This window comes from Chionomys nivalis, chromosome 13, assembly GCF_950005125.1.
Source record: "Chionomys nivalis chromosome 13, mChiNiv1.1, whole genome shotgun sequence".
Lineage (NCBI taxonomy): Eukaryota > Metazoa > Chordata > Mammalia > Rodentia > Cricetidae > Chionomys > Chionomys nivalis.
The window spans coordinates 39,358,646-39,385,149 of NC_080098.1; the positions used below are offsets into that span (position 1 = coordinate 39,358,646).

At 40.6% G+C, this 26,504-nt stretch overlaps 1 protein-coding gene across 1 annotated transcript in view; it reads left to right on the top strand.

Moving 5' to 3' along the window:
- Window positions 1-2,705: 2,705 nt before the first annotated feature.
- Vps41 (VPS41 subunit of HOPS complex) overlaps window positions 2,706-26,504 on the top strand; it is a 147,729-nt gene continuing 123,930 nt past the window's right edge. The window contains exons 1-2 of the mRNA XM_057787300.1: window positions 2,706-2,741; window positions 10,576-10,614. Of these exons, the coding sequence (XP_057643283.1) occupies window positions 2,721-2,741; window positions 10,576-10,614 (60 nt within the window). The 5' untranslated portion in view covers window positions 2,706-2,720. The remainder of the gene's footprint in view (window positions 2,742-10,575; window positions 10,615-26,504) is intronic.

Below are 26,504 nucleotides of genomic sequence, written 5' to 3' on the forward strand. Positions count from 1 at the left end.
CCCCAGGAGCTGGGGTAGACCAGGGCCCTACATGAGATCGATCTCTCTCTCTCTCTCTCTCTCTCTCTCTCTCTCTCTCTCTCTCTCTCTCTCTCTCTCTCTCTCTCCCCTTCCCTCTGTCTGTCTGTCTGTCTCTCTCTTTCTGTCTCTCTTTCTCATACACACACACACACACACCTCTTTCTCTCTCTCCTTCTGTGTGTGTGTGTCAGAAGTCATATGGGGTTAAGAAGAATGTCAGCCTAGAAGGAAAGCACTATGAAATTATCAGAATTTGAGGGTTTGATATGGTGATGCAATGTCTTTAATCCCAACACTTGGAAGACTGTGAGTTGTGAGTTCAAGAGCATCCTGGTGTACGTAAGCAAGATCTAAGCCAGGCAGGGTTGTATCGTGAGACTTGGTCTCAAAACCAACCAACCAACCAACCAAACAAACAAACAAACAAACAAAAAACCCCAAAACTTAAACAAATACAAAAATCCTCAAAATCTGAAGTAGGTCACACAGTTGTTGGTTTTCCAGAACAAGAACAAAACCTTGTTTGGGAATTCAGTGTTGATTTTCCCAGCAGTTAATCCCTCCTTTTCAACATGACTGATTCTTACCAAAACCAAAACGAACAGAACAAGGAGAAAACCATGATAACAGTCCAGCATTCTCCTCCCTCTTTCCTGTACATGTTTGATAGAAACAGGATTCTGCCGGGCAAAAGAGGATGCACTCTCACCAGTTTCTCTGGATGCAGTTCACAACAGGGAAAGGGAAAATAATGGCTTGTGAAGCAACTCAGAGGAGCCAAAGATCTAGGCTTCTTTCTATTTCCCATAGGAATGGGCTTCCTCTGCATCTACTGTGTGGAAGGCTTGTTTCAGAGCACTGACCTCTATTTCCAAAAATACCCATCTTCGTAAGACCATCTGTGTCTGCTTGCAAAAGATCCTCACAATTGGGTTTGTTGACTGCTGACATTCTGTCATAGGAAGGAACGGGGAGGTCACTGGACCCTCGCCTGAGTGTGCAGCTACTCCTTCCAGTCAGAATGATGCCAGTCTATCCTAATTGCACATGACCTCATAGTTTCTTGGAGAGACTGAAGAAGGGGGCTTCGTCTGTTGTTATGGTTATGCCTTCATCCTTTCAGGGTAGAAACTTTTCAGTGAAGCTGCTTTGGGGTCATTTGTGCATCTGACAATAGCCCCTTACCCATGCTCTGTAAGTAAGCTCAATAAAGTTATTGGTTTCCGAGGGGGAACTATGGTGTGTCAGAAGTTTGTGTTGTCATTGGGACCTTAAAGAAAAGAGATAGAGTACCTCGGCTCCTGCTGCCAGGGAGAAAATTCTTACAAGGTTTTTCTGTGGCTTGAAATCCATCATAAATGTTGTTTGGGCCTGAGCTGCTTAACAAGAAACTCTTCAATTAGACATTACCTTGGGTGTTTACCTGAAAGTATTTAAATGAGCCGAGTAAAGAGCAGGCTGGAAGTGGGACCCCCAGCAAGGTTTGGAGGCGGTTTAGGCCCTTGAGGGAGATCCAAGTGTCTGAAAGATGACATCATCATGACTTTTGGGTTACTGAGGAAAATGGGTTGAGAAAGCAACACCTAGGGACTAGGGGAAAGACATAGTACTGAGTATGTGACTTTCTTCTCGGTCAGAGTCAGTGTGTGGCATGAGGAACGAAAAGGACACTGGGGTATGTACCACCTGCTGCCAATTGTGCTACCCCTGTGAGCTGCCAGCTGTTTAAGACGCTGTAAACAGACAATGGCTGTCTTTGGACAGATGATTGGATTCCTGAGGAATAGAAAAGATAGTTGATTTTGCTCAGAAACATTAGGTAGCGTCAAGTTTTCTAAATGATGTTTTTCAGATTTTACAAATGACAAGCTGATATTTTATCTTGAAGACAGTAAATGCAAGTTCAGCAAATAATTAAACAATAGGGATTTTAAAAATTCAATATTTATATGTCAATTGCTATTGCATCTTTTCCAGGGGTTCAGAGTTTGATTCCCGATACCTTATAGCAGCTCTCAAAATATCTGTATCTCTAGTTCCAGGGACTCTCATAAACTCTTCTGGGCTATGAGGACACGAAGCTCACAAGTGTGAACAGACATATGAGCAGGCAAGATATTTGTACATAAAAATTAAGTTAAAAAGACATTAATTTAATGTACCAAGAACCTAATCTTTGTTAAACTATACATTATTTTCTGATTCAACACTGCAGACATTCTTCTATAGTTACTATCCTTTTGAAAAGGGAGTAGGCGGTCACAGCGACAGTATTAGCCTGAAGAACATTTGATATGGTAGTCTTGGGCATCGGGCAGGGACGAATTCTAAACGGAGGCTTCTTATGTAAGATTAGTGAGATCTCTGAGGCGCTGTGCTCTTCCCTGTTAATGAGGATAAATGTAGGGATTGCTGAGAGGACTAAATGAGATAATTCATAATTTTACAGGAAGTCGGGCCCGGAATAGAAAACGCTTAATAGATAATGCAATAAAAATAGAACGTATACTAAGAACAAAATAAAATCTAACATTAACTATATATACATAGATTCTCTTAAACAGAACTCTGTTGAGAAATAATGAGAGTTGAACAAGGAACCGGATTGATATGGGGGAAAACTACATTTCCCAGTAGGCTGTGGACAGGGGCTGTTTTCTCTTATTTCCGGGTATGTCATGTGACTTTCAGACTGCGCTATGGCGGAAGCAGAGGAGCAGGTAAACGCTGGCCGAGCTAGTTCGGGGCAGCAGGGACTTGGAGACACGAGTGAGGGGTTCTGGGGCGCAGAGGGCCGGAGACGAGGCGGTCGTGGCCGAGTTAGTTGGGGCGGCCCCTCCTCTCGGTTGTAGAGCCATGCACACCCCCGCCATCCGAGCCGGCCTAGCCTCGGTTCAGCCCTCCTGCTTTAAATTGCGTGGAATTCTTTTGAAGAAGGCAAGTCGTGTGGGCTATACAATGCTTAAGGGATTATCTCAGTTGCTGGCGATACTTAGATGGCAACGTACGTCCTGCAGCTCGGAAGATAGCACCGAGGTGTTGAGTAGAAATTACTGCCCTATTTTCATACAGCCGCTCTAATAGCCGTACATTAGGGCAAAGAAAAAAAAACTGAATGAAACTGACAAAATAGAAGACTTTAAGGCCAGACCTTGGAAGAGACCCTTTAAGTTTCCATTTCTAGTGTCACTTCAGTTTGACATAAATAATATTTTCCCCATTTAAATTAAATAGCCCGTCTACCATTTTCTGTGATGCTCCTTAAGAAGCGATGGCGATGAACTGCTTACTTTCGTAAGAGACACTGACTGTAGTAGACTTTTTACCATTCACATCGTACTTATTTTACGTATGCCAAAAGTCAAGGACTTTGAGTAGGAAGAATCTGCGTTTGGGATTGTGTTAGCAAGAGCCTCTTACCCATCATTTGTGGAAACTGTCTCTTGCACTGCAGGTCAAAGGGAAACAGAACTTGCTGGCCTTACTCAGTTTGAGTACTGCGAGAGGGCTTTTCACATAGGACATTTCTGTTTCTGTTGAAACATAGTTGTGGTTTTGTAGAAAAGCAAAAGTCCAAGTTCGTTAAGTTCTTCGATTATATCCAGTGCGACTGAACGGAGTACTCCTTTCCCCACTCATGCAGAGGAGGAGTTTGACAAAGCTGTCTGATGTTAGAAATTAGAAAATCAGCTAGATAATAAGATGTTTCCCATTTCTGCAGTGCTTCCAAGCTTTAAAAGCCCCTTTCACAGGACAGTTGGTCCTTCCAAAAGAATTCTGTGAGGTAAATGTTTATCTGGTGTTGAAGTCATATAAGGCTTCCATGTCTCAAACTTTCTCATCCCAAACTGCGGTAAAACAGTGTGGGATTACTCAACAGGGCTATGTGAGCCACCCCCTTCCCACTGCTCTCTGACTTCATTTCTCACCACGATCCTCCCTTCTGCCCTGGTCTCACAGTGCCTGTCTTGTAGTTCTGCACACAAGCCAGGAGTGCTGCCACCCAGAGCCTTGTCTCACTGGTCCTTTGCAGGACTTCTGCTGTCCACAGCACTTTCCCCTTTACTTTCCTCATGCCTCTGTGGAAGTTTGCTTTCCGACCGAAAGTTCCTGCTCATTCTTGGAGACCACCTTCTGATACTAATTCTGTGGAATACTCATGTCTTAAAGTTTTTATTTTTCTTGTGTATTTTCACTTTTGCATGCCACATGGTAAGAATATATTCACTACTGATGACCAATATTGGGATATTGCTTTGATACTTAGTATATTAAATTATTGGATTTTATAGATAAATGGATTGAAATTTATTTTGAATTTTCTTATGCTTACATCTATAATATCTTAGTTTCATGTCTCCAAAGGTCACATTTTTTCACTAGATCACTCTGCTTTTTAAAGTATACCAAAGAACTTAAATCTAAATATAATATATTCACACACACAAACACACATGATCTTTGTGAAGTAAAATTAGCCCTTATCATCTTGATGCTTGGTGGTTTTCCTTGTAGCCCTTATTCCTCCTGTGGTGTTAAGCAGCCAATGTACTATTGGAAAGAGCATTTCTTCCCAACTATATCAATGTAGCCTTAAGAAAGACTGGTAGTCTATTGTCTTTTAATGATTTCATAAAAAATTATGATTCCTTAAAAGAAAATAAATAAATAATTGTACTCATATTATTAGTTCTTTGAAGATTAAACAAGAGCAGATTTTTCTTATTTTCTGGATTGGTACATTTTGCACTTACAGTAAGAAGCCACTATAATCTGATAGTAGGCCTTCGTAAACAGGTTTTTGGTGACAAAGCACACAAACATCAAGTAAGTAAATGTGCTTATATTTTGCCACCTTGAATAATTTTGGAAATGATGGCATCCTTTTTTCTTCCTCCTGAGTACTTTAGGAGTTGACATGTGTGTTAAGCGAACTACAATGCAAATCACAGAGAGAGGCAAAGCATATTCTTGGTTCCCTGTCCTGTAAATGCAAGCATCCTTCCAGGACGAATAGCGCAAGAGTAAATCCACTGACTTATCTTACCTGCGTGCGGTGTTATTTGATGATTGTGTCCCCTTTAATTTTATGACGAGCCAAAAGGGTGACGTCTGTACTGAGTTTACATACTATAAGAAAAGCCACAGTTCACTGCTTAAGTATGGGTAAACAGATGTCTTTAAGTCATGATGGAAGCCTTGATTTTGCTGAATATAGAAAAAAGTACTTTGTAAAAAGTAACATTTGTGTTTTATAGTTCATAGAAGCTAATAGCCACACTTCTGCCTGGAATTCTTGTAACCAGCAGTTTTGCTTAGTTCTGGAACGATTTATAGGTGGCTTTCATAGTCACAGATGCCCAACAGTGTTTGTCTCGACCTCTCATGAATAACACTCTGCTTGAAGTCTGGTGGGTGTATTTGTCTCCTGCAGATTGCTGAGTCCTCAGAACAAGGGCTATAGCTTCCTCATGTCTGTATCTCCCCAAGAGCTAGTGGTTTCCAAACCCTAAGTGAGGAAATGAATCTAGTAGGGGGAGAACACTTATAATTGTCACGTTGTGAATTCTGTTCAGTAGAGTGTGTGGGAAACCGTTGTGTCATATTTAACTTGTCGGGAGGTTACTAATTCAGGTGTAATATGGACCACATTCTCCACATTTCTTCCTTCTAACCTTCCCTCATTTTCATCCTCCCCACTCAGCCACAAAATTAGCCATCTGTTTTTTGGCTGTTGGAGAGAGTTTTGATTTTGATTTTTACTACTTTGTCTTAGAAATTCGGGGAGTTCCATCCTCATTTCAGGTTATTAGATGGTGCAGTCTCTGCTTATGAATATCTCTGTGCATAAAAAAATAAAAGTCAGGTTTGTATATACTTCAGTGCCTCCATTTCCTTGCCTGTTAATTTATTCTCTAAGACTTGTTAGGAAATAAATTTATTAAAATGGTGAGGGTGAAATAGTTAACTTATAAATAACACAAAGATTACTCGTCCAGATCAGACTTGGCCAGGGCAACCAAGTTTGGGCTATTCAGAATAGTGTATATTTGGAAATAGCTAGTGCTTTTCACATTTACATCTTAGGTTGGTACCGGGAACTTAGGGTTCACAATAGTGAAGGTCATGTTGAAGCAGTAGGACACCTTCCCCACTGAGTTCCAGAGACAATACTTGAAGCTGGAAAACTATAAGGATCTTTGTGGAGCTGAGCCAGGGCTAGGAGGAGGGAATACCCTAAGGAAAATCTCATTGGGGATCACTACCTCAAGGCAGGTGTCCATGACCTAAGTGAGGCTGGAAGTGATGTTGAGGGGTACAACATCCTCTATCCTGGCGTTGCTGTGCAGCTCCAACTGAAGTTAGGCAGAAATACTGATACTGTGGAGGTGTAATGTGATTTTTATGAAGTTGGAAATTCAGATTTTTCTGAAAAACCTCATCTAGGTATAACAACACATTTGTAGGTCACACCTAAATCCTGCCTGTCATTTTGCCGCTTCTAGCATCGAGACACGAGCATGTGGTTCTCAATTGTAGCTTACTTAGTGTGGATAGAGGGGCTTAGATTTGTGGAGGGGCTAGAGAATAGAAGTCTCCTGGTGTCAGAAATCCCTCTTTATCTGCCTTGCTGGGGAGTCGGGTCTGGTCTAGTAGGCCTGGGAGACCAGTGCTGGTTCTTTGAGGATGGCAGTTATCAGTCTGATCTGTGCTTTGGGCAGCTGATGAGTGTCTCAGGTCCAGCACACATCCTAGGGGAAGGTCTTCAGATAGATGATTGGTGTTCGAATGATTGCTTTGGGAAAGAAAGGTAAATTACTGAATTAATTGTTAAGCTCGCTGCCTAGAATTTGAGTGACTGTACATTTATTTATATCAGTGCATATCTTCTAGTCTAACACCTTTACCCCAGCCAAAACAGCATTGAGTTTTTAGTTGGACATGAAGTTCATCAATTCAGTAATTTTTAAGTATGTGATTCAGTTAGATTAAGTGTATTTAAGTTGCTGTGCGGCCATCACGGCCATACCTCGTGCTGGAGTTTTTACACCCTGAGACCTTACCTACTAATAACTCCCTGTCCCCACATTATTCTGATAGTCTCTATTTTACTTCATTATATACATAAAATCATATATTAGTTGTGGATTGTTTGGTGAGTTTGACTTATATTACATAGGAACAACACCGTTTAGCTTATGTTTTCTTGATGAAAATATGAGATTTCTTGAGGCTAAAAATGTTGAAAACCATGCAGTCTTCAATGGCAGCCTCGCTCATGATTTAGTCTTGTTTCTTGGGTTTGCATTCTTGTTCTTATGCCTTTCTGCTTACTTCTTTGTCTGTAGAACTATTAAGTCGTAGGATTGGTCAAAGAAACTGCTGAGCACCCATACTGGGCTCATACCTGAAGTCTGTCATGCATTGCTGTCATAATGTGGATGGGAGTGTAGATGTGTCGAGGCCAGACCTCTGTCCAGGTAGCCTGTGCTAGTGCTGATGGTGGGTCTTACAGGGCCTGAAACACGTTCTCAGCTGGTGCGAACCTCTCTTGCATTATTTCTGGTGTGGAACAAGTGTGACATTGGATTGTGAGGTCTGGACTACTTCTATTGATGATTTATGTTGTTTTCATGAGGCACATGAGCTTCCCCCATTTACCAAATATGTATACTTGAGTGGATGCCACATTAAAAAAATATTCCTAGGTTTAATGTAATTTTCTGGAAGAGTAGCCATGTATGTTTTCAGCACTCTGAATGTGGGAAATCGGAATCTAGACACAGCAATGACAACATTGCTTTGCTAATGCTATTTAATATTCAGGGAACTCAGATCAGAGATATTTTGGAAACCATTAATTCAAACTCTGTACTTCATTATTCTGTCCTAAGGGGTTAGAAATGTTCAAATGCTGTATTATAGACATACAGATGGTAAAACATTTAGTATTATGAGTGGACTGATAGATGGTCAGTAACAAAGTCAGACTAGTAAGAATAAAAATGTATAAAAACCAGTTTCTGCTGTGTGTCTAAGGTAAACAGTATGATGTTATGAGATGTGTGTGTGTGTGTATGAGGATCCTAATTCCTTCCAAGAATTGTCCATTTTCTCACAACTAATCTGTTCTTTGGAAAAAAACCCTTACAATTCATTGAATATATCCATAGCAGCTGTGGCCCTTATTTTGTACCTGAGCTCTTTAGAATACTTATTCCCGCATATCTGCTGCTTTGTGTGCCGTGACCTGTATTAAGCCATTTCCACACACCCCTGAGGTTAATAGCTCCTACTTTATTATGTTTGCCCATTTGACATTTCCCCCTTCCTATTGCACAGATAAGGAGATAATGCAACAACAGCCCCTTCAGAGCTCTCCTCATCCCTGTCCTTCTGGGAAAAGCTATTCTACAGTTATCTGAAGTGATTGAGTGGCTTTGATTAGCATTTCCGCAATTAAAGAGTATGAGCACCTTTGAATGTACCATTTTGAATGTCTTCTTTGGAGAAGTGTTTATTTAGGACCTGTTTTTAATTAGGGTCTATGTTTTCTTGCTGTTGAGTTGTGTGGATTCTCTGCAGGTGTGAGAGGTTAGCCCTTTGTGAAATATGTGGCTGACAATTTTTTTTTCTGCAGCCCATAGGCTGCCTTTATATATTATTTGCTTTGCTATGCAGAAGGTTTTTTAGTTTGATGCAGTGGCATTTATTTATTTCTGCATCTGTAGCCTTAGATTTTTATGAGATAGCCAAGAAACCAATGCCAAGGCTAATGTCAGGTAAGGCTTCTATATGGAGCTTCAGGATATTATAGCCTAACTTTGGGCGTTTTGTCCATTTTGAGTTGCTTTTATTCTTATAAATGTAGAGATCTAGTTCTTTCAGCATCATTATAAATGATGAGCCCTTTCCCATTGTGTTTTCTTAGGACGCTTGTGGGAAATTAGCTAGTGCTGCTTACTTGGACTATTTCTGGCCTCTGTGTTCTGTTGGAATAGTGACTTAATTTTAAAAGTGGAATGTTTAGAAGAGATAGATTAAGATGCAAAGAGGACTACAACCAAGAACTGGATGGCGAGTGCAGAGGAGAAATGGTTTAGAAGGGTCGGTGGGATACTTCCCGTTAACTGTGTAGACAACTGTCAAATGGTAGGAAAGCTGGATTCTCTTCTCTTTTCTCTTTTCTTTTCTGTTCTTTTCTTTTCTTTTTGGTGTGTGTGTGTGTGTGCAAGGCACGCAGATATAAGACCATCCAGTTGTTTTGGAGGTTTGCAGCTTAAACTATTGAGAGTTCTGAGATTCTGGGTCCCATTAAGTCAAACGAACTGCACGTTAAGACTGAAACTTCCTCTAGAAGTTACCTGTCTCCTCTTTTATTGTTTTTTGACATATAAAATAAAACTGCTTTTCAGCACTAGATTTATATTTATCTTGCTATCTGTGTTGAATTGAATAAAATGTGCATCTGATTTTCTTTAAAATGTTCTTTTTTTCCCTTAAAAATACGTTATATCTGGAATGTTCTTATCACACTTCTTCTTTGGTTCTCTTTGTTTGTTTGCCTCATGGATTCTAAAATGCTTACATTTGGTGTCAGCATATTAGCTGCAACTTTTTATTGCTATTGATATCTATAAGTACGTTAAGTAAATCTTCATTTTGCTGACCTCTTTGAGGATGCATGGCATCAGCAGATTCTCTCTTTCAGTGGACAGGTGAGAGATTAGCGGGATCAAGTCCATTTTTTCCCTTTTTGCTTTGTTTCCTCCCGAGCAGCAAGATTCATTGTGCAGCAAGAAGGGAGCTGTGCTAAGTGGAGGAATTTGTCTTAGAGGTACTGGTTTATTAAAGGGTTTATACCATGTGTGATGCGTACCTCTGTGGGAAGACTCTTTTTACGAGAACTGTTCTAGGCTTGAGGATGTAGCTTAGCTGTAGAGTGCTTGCCTAGCCTACCCAGAGCCTTGAGTTCAGGCCCCAGCGTGACAGCAAAACAAGCACGGTGTCACAGCCTGTAATCCCAGTGCGTGGGACATAGAGAAAGGAGAATGAGAAGTTCAGGGTCATCATCAGCTTCAAGGTCAGCCAGAATGCACAAATGAGTCTCAGTTAACAACCCCACTCCCCCCCCCCCCCATGAATTTCCGCCCTAAAACTTTTAGCAAGACAGTAATTTTGGCTCATCAATGAAAGAGAACTGGCTCATTTGATGTGGTTTCTTGTTCCCCTGTGTTATCAGCGAGGTTTTGCCAGGTGGATTTCTAGTATCTGAGTGTTTAGCTTTCACGTATCAAGTTCCTAGGGCAATTTGTTCAGAGTTTGAAGGAGGAAAACAGAAGCTTGGAGCCCCATAATCCTACCCCCCTCCTCTGCCTGTCCCAGGCCAGCCACGGTGTGAAGTTATGAAAGGGGTGAGAGCTGAGCACGTGGCATCCATCCTCTAAAATGTCGTTGCAAATGACTTTTCCAGCAAAGCAGGCGGGTGCGGTGATTCTTGTCCACTGCAAATGGTTGTCATTCTTCTGACCCCTCTCTCCTCTCTGCTTGCAGGAAACTGGGTCTCTTGAGGAGTCTACAGATGAATCAGAGGTGAGATGGAGCCTGCACGTTTGTCACTTACCTCGGCGTTATCCTGAGCTTGTGGGCAACGAAGTCTGGCGTTCCCAGGGGCTGAAAGATGAGCGCTGTAAAGCAGATACTTAAGGAATAGCATGCTGGTTGTCTTTAAAACATTAAATGAATTAGCTTAAACATATATAGGTGACCAAACAGCAGTGTTTCTCTTTGTCTCCTGAGGCAAAGGTGAAAACCACTCCACCATGGCTCTCTCTTGGTGCTGGAGGACTGACATAGTCTTAGAAACTGGTGCTCATCTGCTAAAGCCTGCTGGTCTTCACAGTTTTTGCTGTGGCTTTACAATGTGTATTTTTTCTCCTTTGGTTTTGAAGATTCTGCCCAGCTCCTCACGTTTGCTAGACAAGTGCCGCACTGCTGAGCTACACCCTCATTCCTGATATTTATTCATTTTCTTTTTCCATGAACATGAATGACCATATTGTACCTCTCTCTGTTTCCTGAATCAATGAAATTGTAGCTCATTTCTTTAAAAGGTAAACTACCTGGGAGTTTTGTTAAACCACTCTCTGAGTGGAATCCCAAGTAATTTCCATAAAGGGAACTGGAACTTAGTTGGATCCTTAGACTTTTAGGTAGGAACCAACTACTTCCCTATTTCAGGAGTGCAAGGTCTGGCAACTAGTCACACCTGTTGATAGTCTTGAGAGAGCAAGCAGAACTCTTGATTTACATATAGGTGGGACCTTTGTTTGAGTTAAAAGCACAATGACCTTGAATGAACTAAAAGCAGTCTCAAACTCTGACCTTTGGCCTCTTTGTGCCTCCACAATTCCTCCCTTTTTATTAATTTTAATAATGCCTGTGCTTCTGCAACAGGACAGATGATCGCATCTGTCTTGGGATGAGCACTTTTCCATTTCCCAGTCTTACCCGTCTTTGGAACATGTGTTCTCATGGACTCTTACCCATCATGGGTTTCTTTACTCAGTTTGAATCGCTGTCTATTCCAGGAATAGTATTTTAAGACATCACCAAGTAGGCTGAAGAACCTTTCTTCATCCTGTTCTCCTTTCCCTCTAAATCTTATTCCTATCAGATTTTTTTTAACCCTTGAGCTTTGGAAGTCAGGCATTTGCTTTACATATTTTCATTTCTGTGTTCAAGGGTTCAAACTTTCATTTTTAAGTAGCGTTTTCAAAAATGTGTTGTAACAAGTTGCCTGATACTTCTATCATTTCCTGAAATTCCATATTAAATGGGTTCTTAAGTTACACGGAGAAGACTTGTTAGCAAGTTTATCTCAAGGTCTTATTTTCTTGACCTTTTTTGAGAATTTCATCTAGTCACACCTGTTGACTGTCTTGAGAGAGCAGAACTCTGATTTATATATAGATATATTTATATATCTATATCATTTCCCCAAGGTCTTCCTCCTCCAACTCTTTCTGTGTCCCCTTTAACTCCTCAAATTCGTGACCTCTTCTTTAATTACTTTTGTTATATATATGATTGCTATGTGTATGTAGAAATATATCCTACTGAGTCCATTCTTTTTAGCACTGCTCTATGTATATGTGTTTAAGGCTGATCACTTAGAATTAGACAGTGTACCAGAGAGCAAGATAGTCCCAAGCGTGTGATAGTGGCACTTATGACTCTGGTCCTAACCAACAACCATCCAATTCTACTTAAGTCCTGTTTAGTAGGGTGGAATTCATGCCTGGTACAGTAAACAAAGCCAACTACTCATGTCTGGTGAAGTAAGTCATAGACTCTAGATGAGAACATACTATGTCCACTTTCAACTAGTATAATTACTAACTGCACTGTGTAGGCCTGTCCTTATATCCTTATACACAGATAAGTGTAGTTCTCAGCCCTCAGCAAGCTCTTGTTTTAATAAATATCTGAGAAAGGAACATTGTCTTCTATTGTATGTGATTTTTATTAATTTTGAAAAGTGAAACCAAATGAAAAGAGTTTGACAAGGCAGGGTTGATATAATTGGGAGTTACACTAGGTGACTAAGGACCAGAAATGAAATTTTATGAATTAAAATATTTGTTAAAAACCAACTCATTTCTTGAAAAACCAAAAACCAAACCAAAACAAAAACCTTCTAACATATTAGGGTTTTTTTTCACACTCATTCATTTATTTTTCTTTTCTTTTCTTTCTTTCTTTTTTTATTAAAAATTTCCCCCTCCTCTCCGCCTCCCTTTTCCCTCCCCCCCACTCCACACCCCCCGCTCTCCTCCCCCTCCCTCTCCAATCCTAAGAGCAGTCAGGGTTCCCTGCCCTGTGGGAAGTCCAAGGTCCTCCCCCCTCCATCCAGGTCTAGGAAGATGAGCATCCAAACAGTTTTTTTTTTTTTTAAAAAATGTTTATTTATTATGTGTACAATATTCTGTCTGCATGTATGCCTGAATGCCAGAAGAGGGCACCAGACCTCATGGGAATTGAACTCAGGACCTTTGGAAGAGCAGGCAATGCTCTTAACCACTGAGCCATCTCTCCAGCCCGCAAACAGTTTTTTTTTTTAATTTTTTAATTTACTTATATTTTTTATGTATGAGTGCTCTGCATGTACACTTGCAGGCCAGAAGAGGGCACCGGATCTCATTACAGATGCTTGTGATCCTCCATGTGGTTGCTGGGAGTTGAACTCAGGACCTCTGGAAGAGCAGCCACTGCTCTTAATCACTGAGGCATCTCTGCAGCCCCCAGTACATCAGTTTTAAGAGGAGATCCAAGGACAGAGAAGAGCATCATATGTGGGCTGAAACACTGGGTCCTGCTGTGTATGAGTGAAGGGTCCATTAGCCTTGTAAGTTTATACAAGCAGCTGAATAGCTATGTTTTGGCTGATTTTGTCTGTAGTGCATTCCATTGAGGCAAGCATTCAAGTACATGTTTTGCATCTCTCAGTTCCTGGCCAAGGTATCTAATAGCAGAATGGCTAATTATGGTCACCTTTATTTTTATAGTTTTTGCTCCTATTATTAAAAAACATATTTTCTAAACATGGTGACTTTGATGCAGTTTAGTTTCTTCATAGTTCTGAGGCCTGTAAACTGTAAACATATTACCAGTTTAATAAGTTAAATTTATTAAATTTTTAGTATTAAACATTAAAATGAATTGACAGCTGAAGCTATTCAAAATAATATGGAGAGTGAGAAATTAATCTTAAAATTAAATCAGCTTCTAGGAATTTCAGCCATATGGAGAGCTCCCTTTTAGTTTTTCTGAAGTGAAAACCAGTCATTGTAAGAAATTAGGAGAAGTTATTTTTAAATCAGAAAATTCACCCCACAAAATCATTTATCTTACGTTGTAGACAGAGATTCTGAATCATTTATTGAAAATTAAATTGATTTTTTTAACTCATTAATTTTAATACACAGGTTTCTAGCAACTAGTACCTACGGTTGTAATTACCCTGCTTTGGGTTGATTGCTGTGGAAAACAGAGCTTGGACTTACAGTTTTCCATTTTTCTAGGTGACCCGTGGTTTAAAAATCTGTTCTTTTATTTAAGGGGCTATTAATATTAACAGGCTCTGCTGATTATTACACCGTTTAGGTATGGATAAACTTCCCTTTGAAGCAAATATTATAAACATCCCTTTAGAGACTTATATAATTTTCTGGATGTAAAATTTTCACTTTGTTATTTCTGATATTTGTTATAGATTAAAAAGATAAATATGGCATAATAGACCTTTGAATGGAATTTATAATTTCACTGCTTGGAAGAAAAATTTCAGACAGTTCAAGATTGACTTATTGATCACTCAAATATTTATTGAATACTAGGATTCTACAATGTACTAGTGTTTGATCAAGAAGGTGGACAATAAACAAGAATACTTACTAGGATATGTCAGATTCAGAAGCATTGTGGGTGGGAAAGATAAAGGCGGAGTTGGGGGGGGGTACTGTGATCAGAGTGTATTGTGTAGAAATGATTTTCATTTAAAAAAGAAACAACAGCCGGGCGGTGGTGGCGCACGCCTTTAATCCCAGCACTTGGGAGGCAGAGGCAGGTGGATCTCTGTGAGTTCGAGACCAGCCTGGTCTACAAGAGCTAGTTCCAAGACAGGCTCCAAAACCACAGAGAAACCCTGTCTCAAAAAACCAAAAATAAATAAATAAATAAATAAAATAAAAAAAATAAAAAAGAAACAACATTAACTGAGGAGAATGTGGAACAGCCTGAAGGGCTGATGGTTTACTTCTCGTTGTTAGAGATGGTTTTTCTGATAGGATGACTTTGTGTGGACAGTGTAAAGCTGGGGCCTTAAGAGTAACCTTTATCAAGCAGAAACAGTGGTTGCCCCAGCCACTGACTCAGAATAAGAATTGTTTGATTCTTGGATGGTATTCACTAAGCAGAAAGGGTTAAGAAGCAAATGAGAACTGTTTAGCTTAGTTTTGGCTTTGCGCATACAGCTCCATAGCCTACTATTTTTAGCCTTCTGCTTTTAATGTTAGTCTAGTAGCAGAAAGAATATTCCTCGAGAGATATTTCTTTCCTTATCCCCAGAACCTGTGAAGATGACATATTGCAGAACAAGGAGTTAAGGTTGCCAGTCAGCTCTCTTTGAGATATGGAGATTCCTTGGAGCACGAGGGCAGGACCAGTGAGATCCTAACAGACTTTACAGATGGAACACAGAGCCAGGAGAGACCATAGTGTGGTATGGTGTGGTGAGGTATATAGTGTGTGTGGTATGTGCTGTGTTGTGTGATATGGCATGATGTGGTGTGGTCTGTGGTGTGATGTAGTATGTGTCATGGTCTGGTATGGGGTATGGTGTAGTGTGGTCTGTGGTGTGATGTGGCCTGTGAACAGAAAGCCAGGAGAGAGCATGGCGTGGTGTGGTGTGGTATGTGTTGTGTGTGGTATGTGCTGTGTTGTGTGATATGGCATGGTGTGGTTTGTGATGTGATGTGGTATGTGGCATGGTCTGGTATGGGATATGGTGTGGTGTGTGGTATGTTGTGGTGTGGTGTGGCATGGCATGGTATAGTATGTATATGAAGTGAGTCTGCCTGCCTTTGAAGTCAGGGAACTTGAGTAACTTCCAGAACCTGGGAAAGGCAGAGGAAAGGATTTTTCCCTCTTGCCTCTAGAAGAATTTTTCCCAGGGCTGTTTGCTGTGGACTTTCTGCTACAGAATTGTAAGACAGATGTACATCATTTAAAGGAACAATATTTGTGGTCATGTTTTAGAGTAGTGATAGGAAACGAGTGCATTGAACTATTTGATCGGGTGACCCTGACTCTACGGTTCTTCACGTGGCTTATTTTATAGTTTAGGGAGTGAGATAAGTCCAGGCAAGGGGAAGCATACTGGAGGCACATTGCATTTAAACTAGACATACTAGATGTCATGGGGAGCTGTTTGTAAAGATATGTGTATCTTATTAATAATTTCACTTGACAGTTGGGGTCCAAATTTGCTTTATAGAGGCTTGAAAGATCTTCTCTCTGAAAACCAAGCTCACTATGAAAATCTGTATAGTTCTATGGTTCTTTTTATCCCAGGGTGACATTTTGTTTACAGATATAGAGATTCCGTGTACCTGTTCTGTCATATTTCTTTTTCTTTTTCTCTTTCTTTCTTTCTTTTTTTTTTTTTTTTTTTTTTTTGGTTTTTCAAGACAGGGTTTCTCTGTGGTTTTGGAGCCTGTCCTAGAACTAGCTCTTGTAGACCAGGCTGGTCTCGAACTCACAGAGATCCGCCTGCCTCTGCCTCCCGAGTGCTGGGATTAAAGGCGTGTGCCACCACCGTCTGGCTCTGTCGTGTTTCTTAATTTTGAATGTGACTGGTTCCTTCAGCAGTCTCAGAGGACTGATTGGTTTCCTTGTACAGTATCAGAGAGATTTGAGAGGGGCCGCCTCTGAGGGAGCTTGAGATTTTGGGCCCTTGCCATCATTCTCGGCACCAAGGAAATGGGAAGTTGTGGAGTTTCGGCTTTGTGATAGGCATCTGGGAAAGGCTCTTGGATAATCCGTGGGAGACAGCAGTACCTCCTCTTCCCATTGGCCAGACTCACACTTAACTATGTTTGAGAACTCTTGTTTCTCCTCATTGATGTGCAGGGTCAAACCCCAGAACCTGAGCACACTAGAGAAGTGCTCTGCACAGAACTGCATCCTGAGCTGAAGTCAAAGGCAGTGTGTCCTTGTTAGAATTAGTCAAGAAGAAATTTGATCTCAGCACGTTCTGGCAGGGTACTAGGGTGTAAGCTCCCAAAAGAGGGTGTGAGTTCTGCAATTTAAACTTGTGGCATTACTTTAATATATAATTCTCATCATTAACTGCAATTCCTGGATTTTCCCTATTATTTGATACTTCCTTGAAAAATACATTTCATCTATAGAATTTGGGTCTATGACTTTTCTGAATCCATGGGAAATGCTCTTTGGTGGGGGAAGATGGGCATACCTAGGAGGAAGCCCTTTCTCCTGACTGGAGGAGAAGAGATGTTGGAAGAGTCTTATCTCTGGTCAGCCCTCACCCTTGGGTACCTGGACTGTACTGCCCATTTCTTTACCTTATTGGGCTATAACATATTCCCAGGCATCTGTGGAAGAGGCACTCTGTAACATTCAGCGAGCCATCCTGAGCCTGGCCTCCATATCTACAACTGCATTGCAAGCAGGGTCACCACTTTCCCTCCTGGAGCTTCAGTTGTCTCCAGAATGTCTCACCTAGGTTGCTAATAGCTGGATTCCCTTCCTCTTATTATTATCCCTATGAAGGGCTGATCTGGGAGGGAGTGGGTCAAGCCGTCTGTCTTGACAGACCCTTACGTATCTTGTTCCTTCCTCGCTCATTCCACGTTTCCATAGGACCACACCAGGAACAAATTTCTTATCAGCCTTTCTGTTTTCTTTTCTTTAATCTTAGTTAGAAACTATGATTTCTGTTCTGTCGCTGAAAACTTACCCCACTGAGTATCATCTTGGCTTTTTATCATTTATAATATTTCACTTATATGTATGCTTTACAAGCAACTAATTAAATTGAAAAAGTGAAGTAAAGTTTTGCGGCTGTAATCTTGCTTTATGTGCCCCAGCGTATTTGCATTAGCATGGGCCGAGGTACAGGAGTTTTCCTTTCTTAATTTGTACCAGTGTGTTACCTTCCAAAGACAGACAGACACAATCTCTCTCTGTATATATTACGCATTTTGTATATTTAAACACATAATAGAAGTGAGTGACTTAAAGAACATAAAGACAATACTCTCCAATAGGTAACTGAGATTTCAGATTCAGAAAGTGACACTAAACTTAAAGAAAGTGTGACTTAATGAATACAGAGTCCTTTCCTTTCGGTCCTTCTCTCCAGTAAGTTCTGAACCCTTGTGTTTCTTTGGTACTGGACTAACAATTTCTCCTAGGGTTCTTTCTCTGTAAATGGGATGTTTGGACTTATATCAAATGATGTATCTCAGTGATATGCAGGTGACTTTGGCTTCTTAAAGGATATGTTCAGACTCTTCCTTCAGCAGTCATTTCTTTCAAACTGGCACAGAAAGACAGATCTTATTGCTCTTCAGGGTGCAGGGGTGAGGCCTGCTAGCCGTGAAGCTCCTGGTGCTGCTGGACTCCTGCAGTCCGTCTCCCGTAGTCACTGGGCTCTCTGGGAAGGAAGCCGTTATTATTTACTGAAAGCTTTTCTATTTGACTCCATTTCTCTTTTAGGGGACAGTGGGAAGCTTGAGGGTTCCTATGCTTTCAAAGTTTTTTGTAAAACTTATAGCTTATGCAGCCTGGACCAGGTACCTTGCTGCAGGAGAGAGGCAGTACTTTTTGGCTTTGATTTACTCAGTTTATTTTATTTGTCTTTCAAAAATACTGTTGGCATTCGATTACTCTGAGAAAATACCTGAGATAATCCACTTGAAAAAGGGAGCATTTGTTTAGATCGTAGTTTGAGAGGTTTTCCATCCTATTGGTTGGTTGGCTCTATAGCTTTGTGCCTGTGCTATCTGTCACAGAATATAATGGTGAGAGCATGCGGCAGGGGACTCCTGCTCACTTGATGACAAGTGGGACGAGAAGGGTCGGGAGAAGGAGCTCGAGAGAGAATGAATATGAGAATATGAGAGACAATGAAAATGAAGCAGTAAGGGTCAAGGCACAGCTCTCTGCAGACCCAAGTTCCTTCCCTTAGCCTGTCTACCAAACGTCTCTCACCTCGGAGTCTCCACACACTGGGGAGTGGCCCTAGTGCTTAGGCTGATTTATTTAGCTTTGTCTTTGTTTTCTAGTAAAGTTTCTGTGCCATCAGGGTTCCCTTGGTCCTTCAGCACTCAAGGCTTCGACTCTCATACCAGGGGTCTAGCATGGCAGCCTACTGAAGAGTGATGCAGAAAGATGGTGGCCAGGGCAGAAAGAGGTCAAGGATGGGAGTAAAGGGCGCTGTGATTATAGGCAGAGCTGAGTTGTGGGCCTAGAGCATTGGGAGGAGGCTGGAAAGCAATTGCTTACCTTTCCTTCAGGCATCTTATGATTTCTTAAAATAAAAAAAAAAAATAGGCTGTAGGCTTAAAAAACATCAAGGTATTATTAGCTTAATTTTGGTAATGCTTTCACTTTAATGTTGCTGTTAGTTGTAGATGGGTATAGAAATGATTGTGTTGTAAGAAGTTTGGGTGGGCACTCGGGAGGCAGAGGCAGGCGAATCTCTGTGAGTTCGAGGCCAGCCTGATCTAGAAGAGCTAGTTCCAGGACAGGAACCAAAAAGCTACGGAGAAACCCTGTCTTGAAAAAAAAATTCAAAAAAAAAAAAAAAAAGAAGTTTGGGTGGGACTGGTCATCAGCGGCATCGGTATGCAATTAGCCATGCCTGCGAAGCATTAAGGCTCTGCTAAAACAGCCTTTACAAGGATTTAACATTTGTCCTTTTTCATATAACAGGGTACACATTTTAACATAATGTTTTTGAAAATTGAATTTATATGGCCTTTGTTTTCTATCTCTGTTAGAAGAGGAGGAGCAACATTTATAGAAATTTATCTAAAAGTCCAGTTTACACTGCCTTCCCTCTGTTTCAAGCCTCCTCTTTCCCTCTAAGAGTAACACACCTACCAGGGTTTCTATGATGCCTGCAGTTGCTTTGGTTCCTAATCTCTGTTTTGGAGTGTGGAGATTTAATTGGGGAAACCTCAAGGAAGCTGCTTGCTAAACTTGGGTCTTCTGCTGCTACAGACGTTTGTTTTGACTGGTCTTTATTGGGTACCCACAGTTTTGTTAGGTGAAGTTCAGAACAATGAAAAGGCATAAACTCTGCTTCTAAGGATCTTGTGATCACCAGAGGATATTGGGAAGAAAGGAAAAGAGGGTTATGTTGGCTTTAGTGGCGGAAATTGTCCACCCGAATGGCATAGCTTGAAGATTGGTGAGGTTATTCCATATGGCTGGGAGGAAATGAAAAGCTTATTTGCTTTTCTCATTTTCCTCCTCTTCTATATATTCTTATCGCTTTCCCAATATAAAATAAATGATGAGAGTTGATCCTGTTTATGGTATGTGGCGTAGGGCATGGGAACCTTCACCTTGTTTTTTTTTCTCCTTGAATTGAACATGAAATTCTGGTACTACAGGGCAAAGGAGAGAGCAGGTTTATGAAGCCTGCCTGCCTAGTGCATCTTAAGCAGTGCTCTTCAATTATTCCAGGCTCAACTTCTCTTCCCTTACCTAGTTAGAGTATTTGAGTGAGGAGTGAGGCTCTAAAATGGGGATTTCAGTTTAGATGATGGAGTTTGAACGATACTGAACAGTGGAATTACTTTTATTTTTATGAAAATAGCATTTATTTCTAAAAGAAATGTAGTGCATATTTGTTTTAGAATATATTGGCCAGACAGCAGAGCAGTGACCTCATGTGACATAGGTCAGGTTATCACCCCTGTCCATAGATGAAGAGTAGGAAGCTTGAGAAAGGTACTATTTGATGTGTATTCTTCTGTTTTTTTTCCTACCAAATACACTAAGTTTCTGGAGAGAAATTTGCATTGTGCAGGGTGTTTTATGATGTCTTTCACCTGACAAGCATTCGGAAAATGCTTCCTGGGGGTGATGTTAATGTCTTTAACTAAGTGGTGTTTGACTTGGGCACCATGGGCTTTTTGAGTGATTTTGTTTTCTTGGAGAGGCTTGTACATTGTACATTATCTCAAACCCACTCTGACCTCTGTGGAAGCTGGGAACTGCCAGTAGTAACTTCTTGCCACATGTCCAAGTTATGGCTAAAGTGGCGTCAGGCCCTTACTGGGGAACAGAAGCCCCCTGATTGTGAGTAACTTGCCAATGTGTGTTTTATGCTTTAAGGGTAATGGTGTGGCAGGAGGGATGAGGTGTGTGTGGAGGGGAGTGACGGAGGGGTGAGTACTGGATGAGAAGACTGGAATTGGGGGCCGTTTTAGGGGTGAAGTAGAAATCTAGTGCAGTGGAAACTCTGGGGTCTACGAGGTTGACCTTTGTGAAGACTGTTAGGAATGGGAGATGTGGAGCCAGACAAGGCCCTCATTGGAGGGCCCGGGACACCAACCCAGCCACAAAACCTACCTGCGGTTTGTTCTGCCTGCAAGATGTGCTGGAATAAAGGTGGCACAGAATTTGTGGGAATGGCCCACTAGTGACTGGTCCAATTTGAGACCCACACCATGAGAGGAAGCCCACACCTGACACTGTCTGGAGGGCTAGGAACCAGGGGCTGGACAGCTCAGAGGCCCAGGACAAAACCAAGCATGCCTGACCAAAAAAGAAAAAGAAAAGTCAATGTAGTGAGGCCTAACTCTATTCTGCTGTACTCATAGACTGGTGCCTAGCCCAATTGTCATCAGAGAGGCTTCATTCAGCAGCTGATGGAAACAGGTCTTGACCCATAGCCAAACATTAGATCGAGCTCTGGGATTTCCATGGAAGAGGGGAGAAAGGACTGTAGGAGACAGGGGTTAAGAACACCACAAGGACAGGCCCACAGAATCAATTAACTAGGGCTCAGAGGGGCTCACGGAGACTGAACCGACAATCAGGAAGCCTGTATGGGTCTGACCTAGTTCCTCTGCATATGTTATGATTGTGTAACTTAGCGTTCTTGCGGGACCCCTCTAACAGTGAGAGCAGGGACTGTCTCTGACTCTTTTGCAACCTTTTCCCTCCTACTAGGTTGCCTCGTTTAGCCTGATATTGAGGGTATGCGCCGTGCCTTATTGTATCTTGTTATGCCGTGTCCAGATGACATCCCTGGGAGGTCTGCTTTTTTCTGAAGGGAAAAAGAGGAGGAGTGGATCTAGGGGATAGGAGAGGCAGGGGAGGGGGACTGGGAAGAGAGGCGGGAGGAGAGTCGGGTTGGGATGTAATAGATGAGAGAAGAATAAATGGCTAAATAAATAAACAAGTAAATAAATAAATGGTGTGGCTTGGGCATTTATGTGTGGCCATTGACAGTGGGACCAGGATCTAACCCTTATGTATGAACTGGCTTTGTGGAGCACATTCTTTTTATGTTGTTGTTGTTGTTTTTCGAGACAGGGTTTCTCTGTGGCTTTGGAGCCTGTCCTGGAACTAGCTCTATAGACCAGGCTGGTCTCGAACTAACAGAGATCCGCCTGCCTCTGCCTCCTGAGTGCTGGGATTAAAGGCGTGCGCCACTGTCGCCCGGCTTGGAGCACATTCTTTATGGAGAGATACCTTGCTCAACCTAGGGAGTGGGATGGGGGTGTGGGGGTGGGCTTGGTCCTGCATCAACAAAGTGCTGGGTCAAACTTAGTTGACTTCCCAGGGAAGGCCTCACCACCATCTCTGTGGAGCAGAGAAGGGTTGGGGTGCGGGGAGGAGGAGAGGAGGGGAATTGAGATTAGTATGCAATGAATGAATGAATGAATGAATAAATAAATAAATAGATAAATAGGGTGAAAAGCAAAGGCAAGAAGGGAGAAATATGACAAAACGTAAAATAAAACGACCCGTGTAGGTATGAAGAATCCTGGTGACTTTTCTGTGTGTTTGAAAGAGCAGGCCTGCGCCATCTGTAGTAATTTATCAGTTCCAACTTTTAGTGTTTTTTATGATTTTTTTCACATTAGCAATATTGCTTAAAGGATGAAAATGTGACATTATTAGCATCCATACAACAGTGAGCTGCTTGTCTGTCAGCAGCCTGATGAGAGGCATCTGGAAGCCGTGACCACAGTTGTTTTGTTACAGGCCGTTGTCTTCATGTCACTTCCCTAAGAAGTGTGGTCACTGAGGCAGCTTTAATACCTTATATTATTGATGAAAATCAGAAATTACTCTTTCAGCTTCATTATGTAGTTTCCTTGACATATTTTGATACTTTAGAAGGAGCTTTGGAGTCATCTTTCTTATCAGATGTTCATCTTTTCATATAAATAAACTGCTGCTTCTATAATAGAAGTATAACACACAGTCATTAACAGCACAGCTTACCTTTTTAAAGAGATCTCATTCATTTCGTGCATTTGAGGGAGGGGCATTAGAGAGTGAGCCTAAGGCCTTAGCCCTTGACTAACTCTGTGCCTCACCTGCCCTGTCTTTTCATAAGTCCCTTTCCTCACCCTAGATCTCTGCTACTCTTTCTGAAGGTGATTCTTTTTGTTTGTTTGTTTTGTTTTGTTTTGTTTTTTGGGTTTTCAAGACAGGGTTTCTCTATATAGAGCCCTTGCTATCCTGGAACTTGCTTTGTACACCAGACTGGCCTTGAACTTCTAGATTTGCCTGCCACCTCTGTTTCCTGAGTATTGGGATTAAAGGCATACTCTGTGTACTAAATTTGAAGGAGTCCTGTGTGCATGCACATTTATAGATATCATAGTAAATGTGTATATTCATAATACGTGATTTCAATTTGTTTCTGAAGCTTTGGATATAATAATCTATGGAAGTAGTTAGATCTGTTCCTTTAAATTATTTTTATGTATTTGAGTTTCAAATTGTATTTTGTTTGACATTGATTTCAATAATGCCTTTAAGAAATTCCTAATTTGTATGTTCTTTGTTTTCTTTAACAAATTATAATTGATCAGAAATATTAGCATATATCATGAATCCTCTATGAATTATATTATTGGTAATGAGAGACAATTTAAAATACAAATATTCTGAAATTCAAATGTCCTGATATTGGATTTTGATAGTAATTTTTTATATATTGAACTTGTAAGAATGAGTACAATTTTGAGTATTTCAGTTTTCCTCAAGGTAATTAGAGTTCTAGACAGAATGTCCTAGAGGAAGCAAACCTTTATTTTAGACTTTCATACCTATGGTTGATTATTGATTTGCTTTTTATTAACACTTGGTTTTTACTGTGGAAAGTTGAGCTGTATGAGAGCAGTTTTTTGTTTTTGTTTTTTTTTTTTTAAACACTGAGAAATTCTTTGAGGATGTTAGTGTCTCCCTATTGTATCCAGCTTTAAAACATTGGATATTTATTAAAAGGATTTGCCCCTAGTCAGATGTAGCTGATGACAGGAAACTAGGTAAAGCATTCATCTGATTAAATTTCCTAATGGTTCAGCTGCGGTGTCCTGGAAGGGGACTGGCATCTGCACAGAGCCGCGGGTTGCCGAGGAGTGATTGCCCGGAGACGTTTTTACAGCTGAATCTGGGCTTTGTGTGATAGCTCACCTCTTTTCTGAAGTCTTAATGTCAGTTTTGGTTTAGAAAGTTAAAGTTGAATTTAATAAAGAATAGTACTCAGAAGTAAAAATTTAATTTCTGTATGAATAGGAGGACTAGAAAATGTCATGGTTGACCCTTGGTGCATGTGAAACTGGGGACTGAAATGGCAACCTGTATATTCTAATCATGTGCTGAGCTATGTCCCAGTCCTTATTCTGTGTTTTTGTTTTGAGAGGGTCTTGCTAAGTGATCACTGTTGGCTTTGAACTCAAGTGTAGTCCAGTAAGCCTCAAACTTGCAATTTCCCTGCCTCAGTTCCCGAGCAGTTGGGATATAGGTCTGTACCACCAACCCCAGTTAACATTTTCCCTCTGTACGTGAAATTCAAGTCTTTATTTGGACCATAACAGTGGTGCATTGTATAAAATGTATTAATGTGTGAAACAAAGGTATTAATAAAAATTAAAGTAGGATGAAGATGTAGAACACTTTAGCTAAACTAAAGTTTTTGTATACTGGAATTTTCAATGTTGAGAATGATGCTAATGTCGGTGCACAAGAGCAGGTGAAGTGCCCTGGACTTCGCTGGGGCGGTCAGCCTCCCGGGACACACTGACAAAAGGAAGGGCCGCGAAACAGCTTCTAACAGAGAAACCCTTCAGAACTTATTTGTTATTTCCTGAGGTGATTTTTCTCCTCTTAAGTTCAAAACTCAGCAAAAGTGACCCTGAAATGACATTTATTCTCAGATAGTGTTCTAGAATTTCATAGAATGGTTCAAGGATTTGTCTTTAATTAAAAGTGCTATACACTTAGTACGAGTCCATGTTTGTTGAGAAATTGATTCTTTTTGAAGGGAAGCTGCAAACTTTCCTTGTATGGGTAAATGTCACTCTATTCATATCTTCACTTAGCTGCAAGTCAGTATGTGTTCTGTTCCACCAGGTTGTCATAGTAACACAGTTAACTGTCATCTCAACTCAGACTGTTGATGGTTTTATTTGTAGGTTTGTAGGATTATTAAAATTTAACAAAATTATTGATTTGCTTTTTATTAACACAGAGTTATTTACCATGAAAGTTCAAGCTGCACGTTTTTTTCTGTTTAATTTTTTTTCCAAAATTAAAGTGAAACTAGATATTAAATCCTTGTGATTAAATTTTTTTTATTTAAAATGTAATATAGAGTCTGCAATAGCAGAATAACCTCTGTGAATTGTAGTTTTCACTCATTTCCTATTTTCTTTCTTTAGACAAGGAGGCAAAGAAAAAAAAGGCTTAAAATTCACCTTTAGCTTGCTCTTAAGTAAACATAAAGGATACCTGTCAGGAAAGCATGAAATGGTACATAAAGTGCCTAATACTGAGTTTTCGTTTTATTTATGGTTTTTGAAACCTTGTGGGAATGCTTCACTGAACTGTGTTGTAAAAGTATTTATTTTGGTATATTTATGTGAGCGAGATTACTTAGTTTTCACTTATAAATAAGGCAGGCAAGCCTTATTTACAGTAAGCTTCTCTAATGGTCCGTGGATGAGTGCTTTTATGCAAAATAGTTGGGAGGCTAGAATTAACTTTCTCATTGAGTGCACATTTGATGTCCACTTGAGCAACATGTGGCATCTTATTCTAAGGGCTGCTGTTGGGGATTCAATTTGTATTTAACACATTTCCCTTGGAACACAGCTCACCTGCATGACATCTAATGTTTACTTTTGAGTGTCTCGTTCTTCCTGGGAGATACAAAAGGGTTTATTGTTTTTATAATCTTTCTGGTTTATTTTTTTTAAAAGACTCAGTTAATTAGCTGTGTCATATATCAAAACAGATCAGTTTGGGGATATTACAGCTTCAGTGTGGGTTGATTATTTTGTGGTATCTTTTCCTCTTCCTATGGAATACTGTGCATTATACTGTGTATTTTGTCACTCTTAGTTCTCAGTCATAGAAAGTTAACATAACAGTATGTGTACAGACCCTGGTAGAATACTTTGTTACTTAAAAGCTGGTAGTTTGTATGCTCTTGAGCTTATGAATGTTCATTAGTGTTCATGAAATGTTTCTTTTAAACATTTTATTAATATTCTTGTAATTGCATGATGCCCCTCCCCACAGTCCTCACAGCCTGTTATTTATGTTCTTGTGTCCTCTCCTACCACATTGAATCATGACTGACACATAAGATCAGTAGAATTTTGTAGCTGTGAAGTGTGCAACCTTGGAGGCTCGGC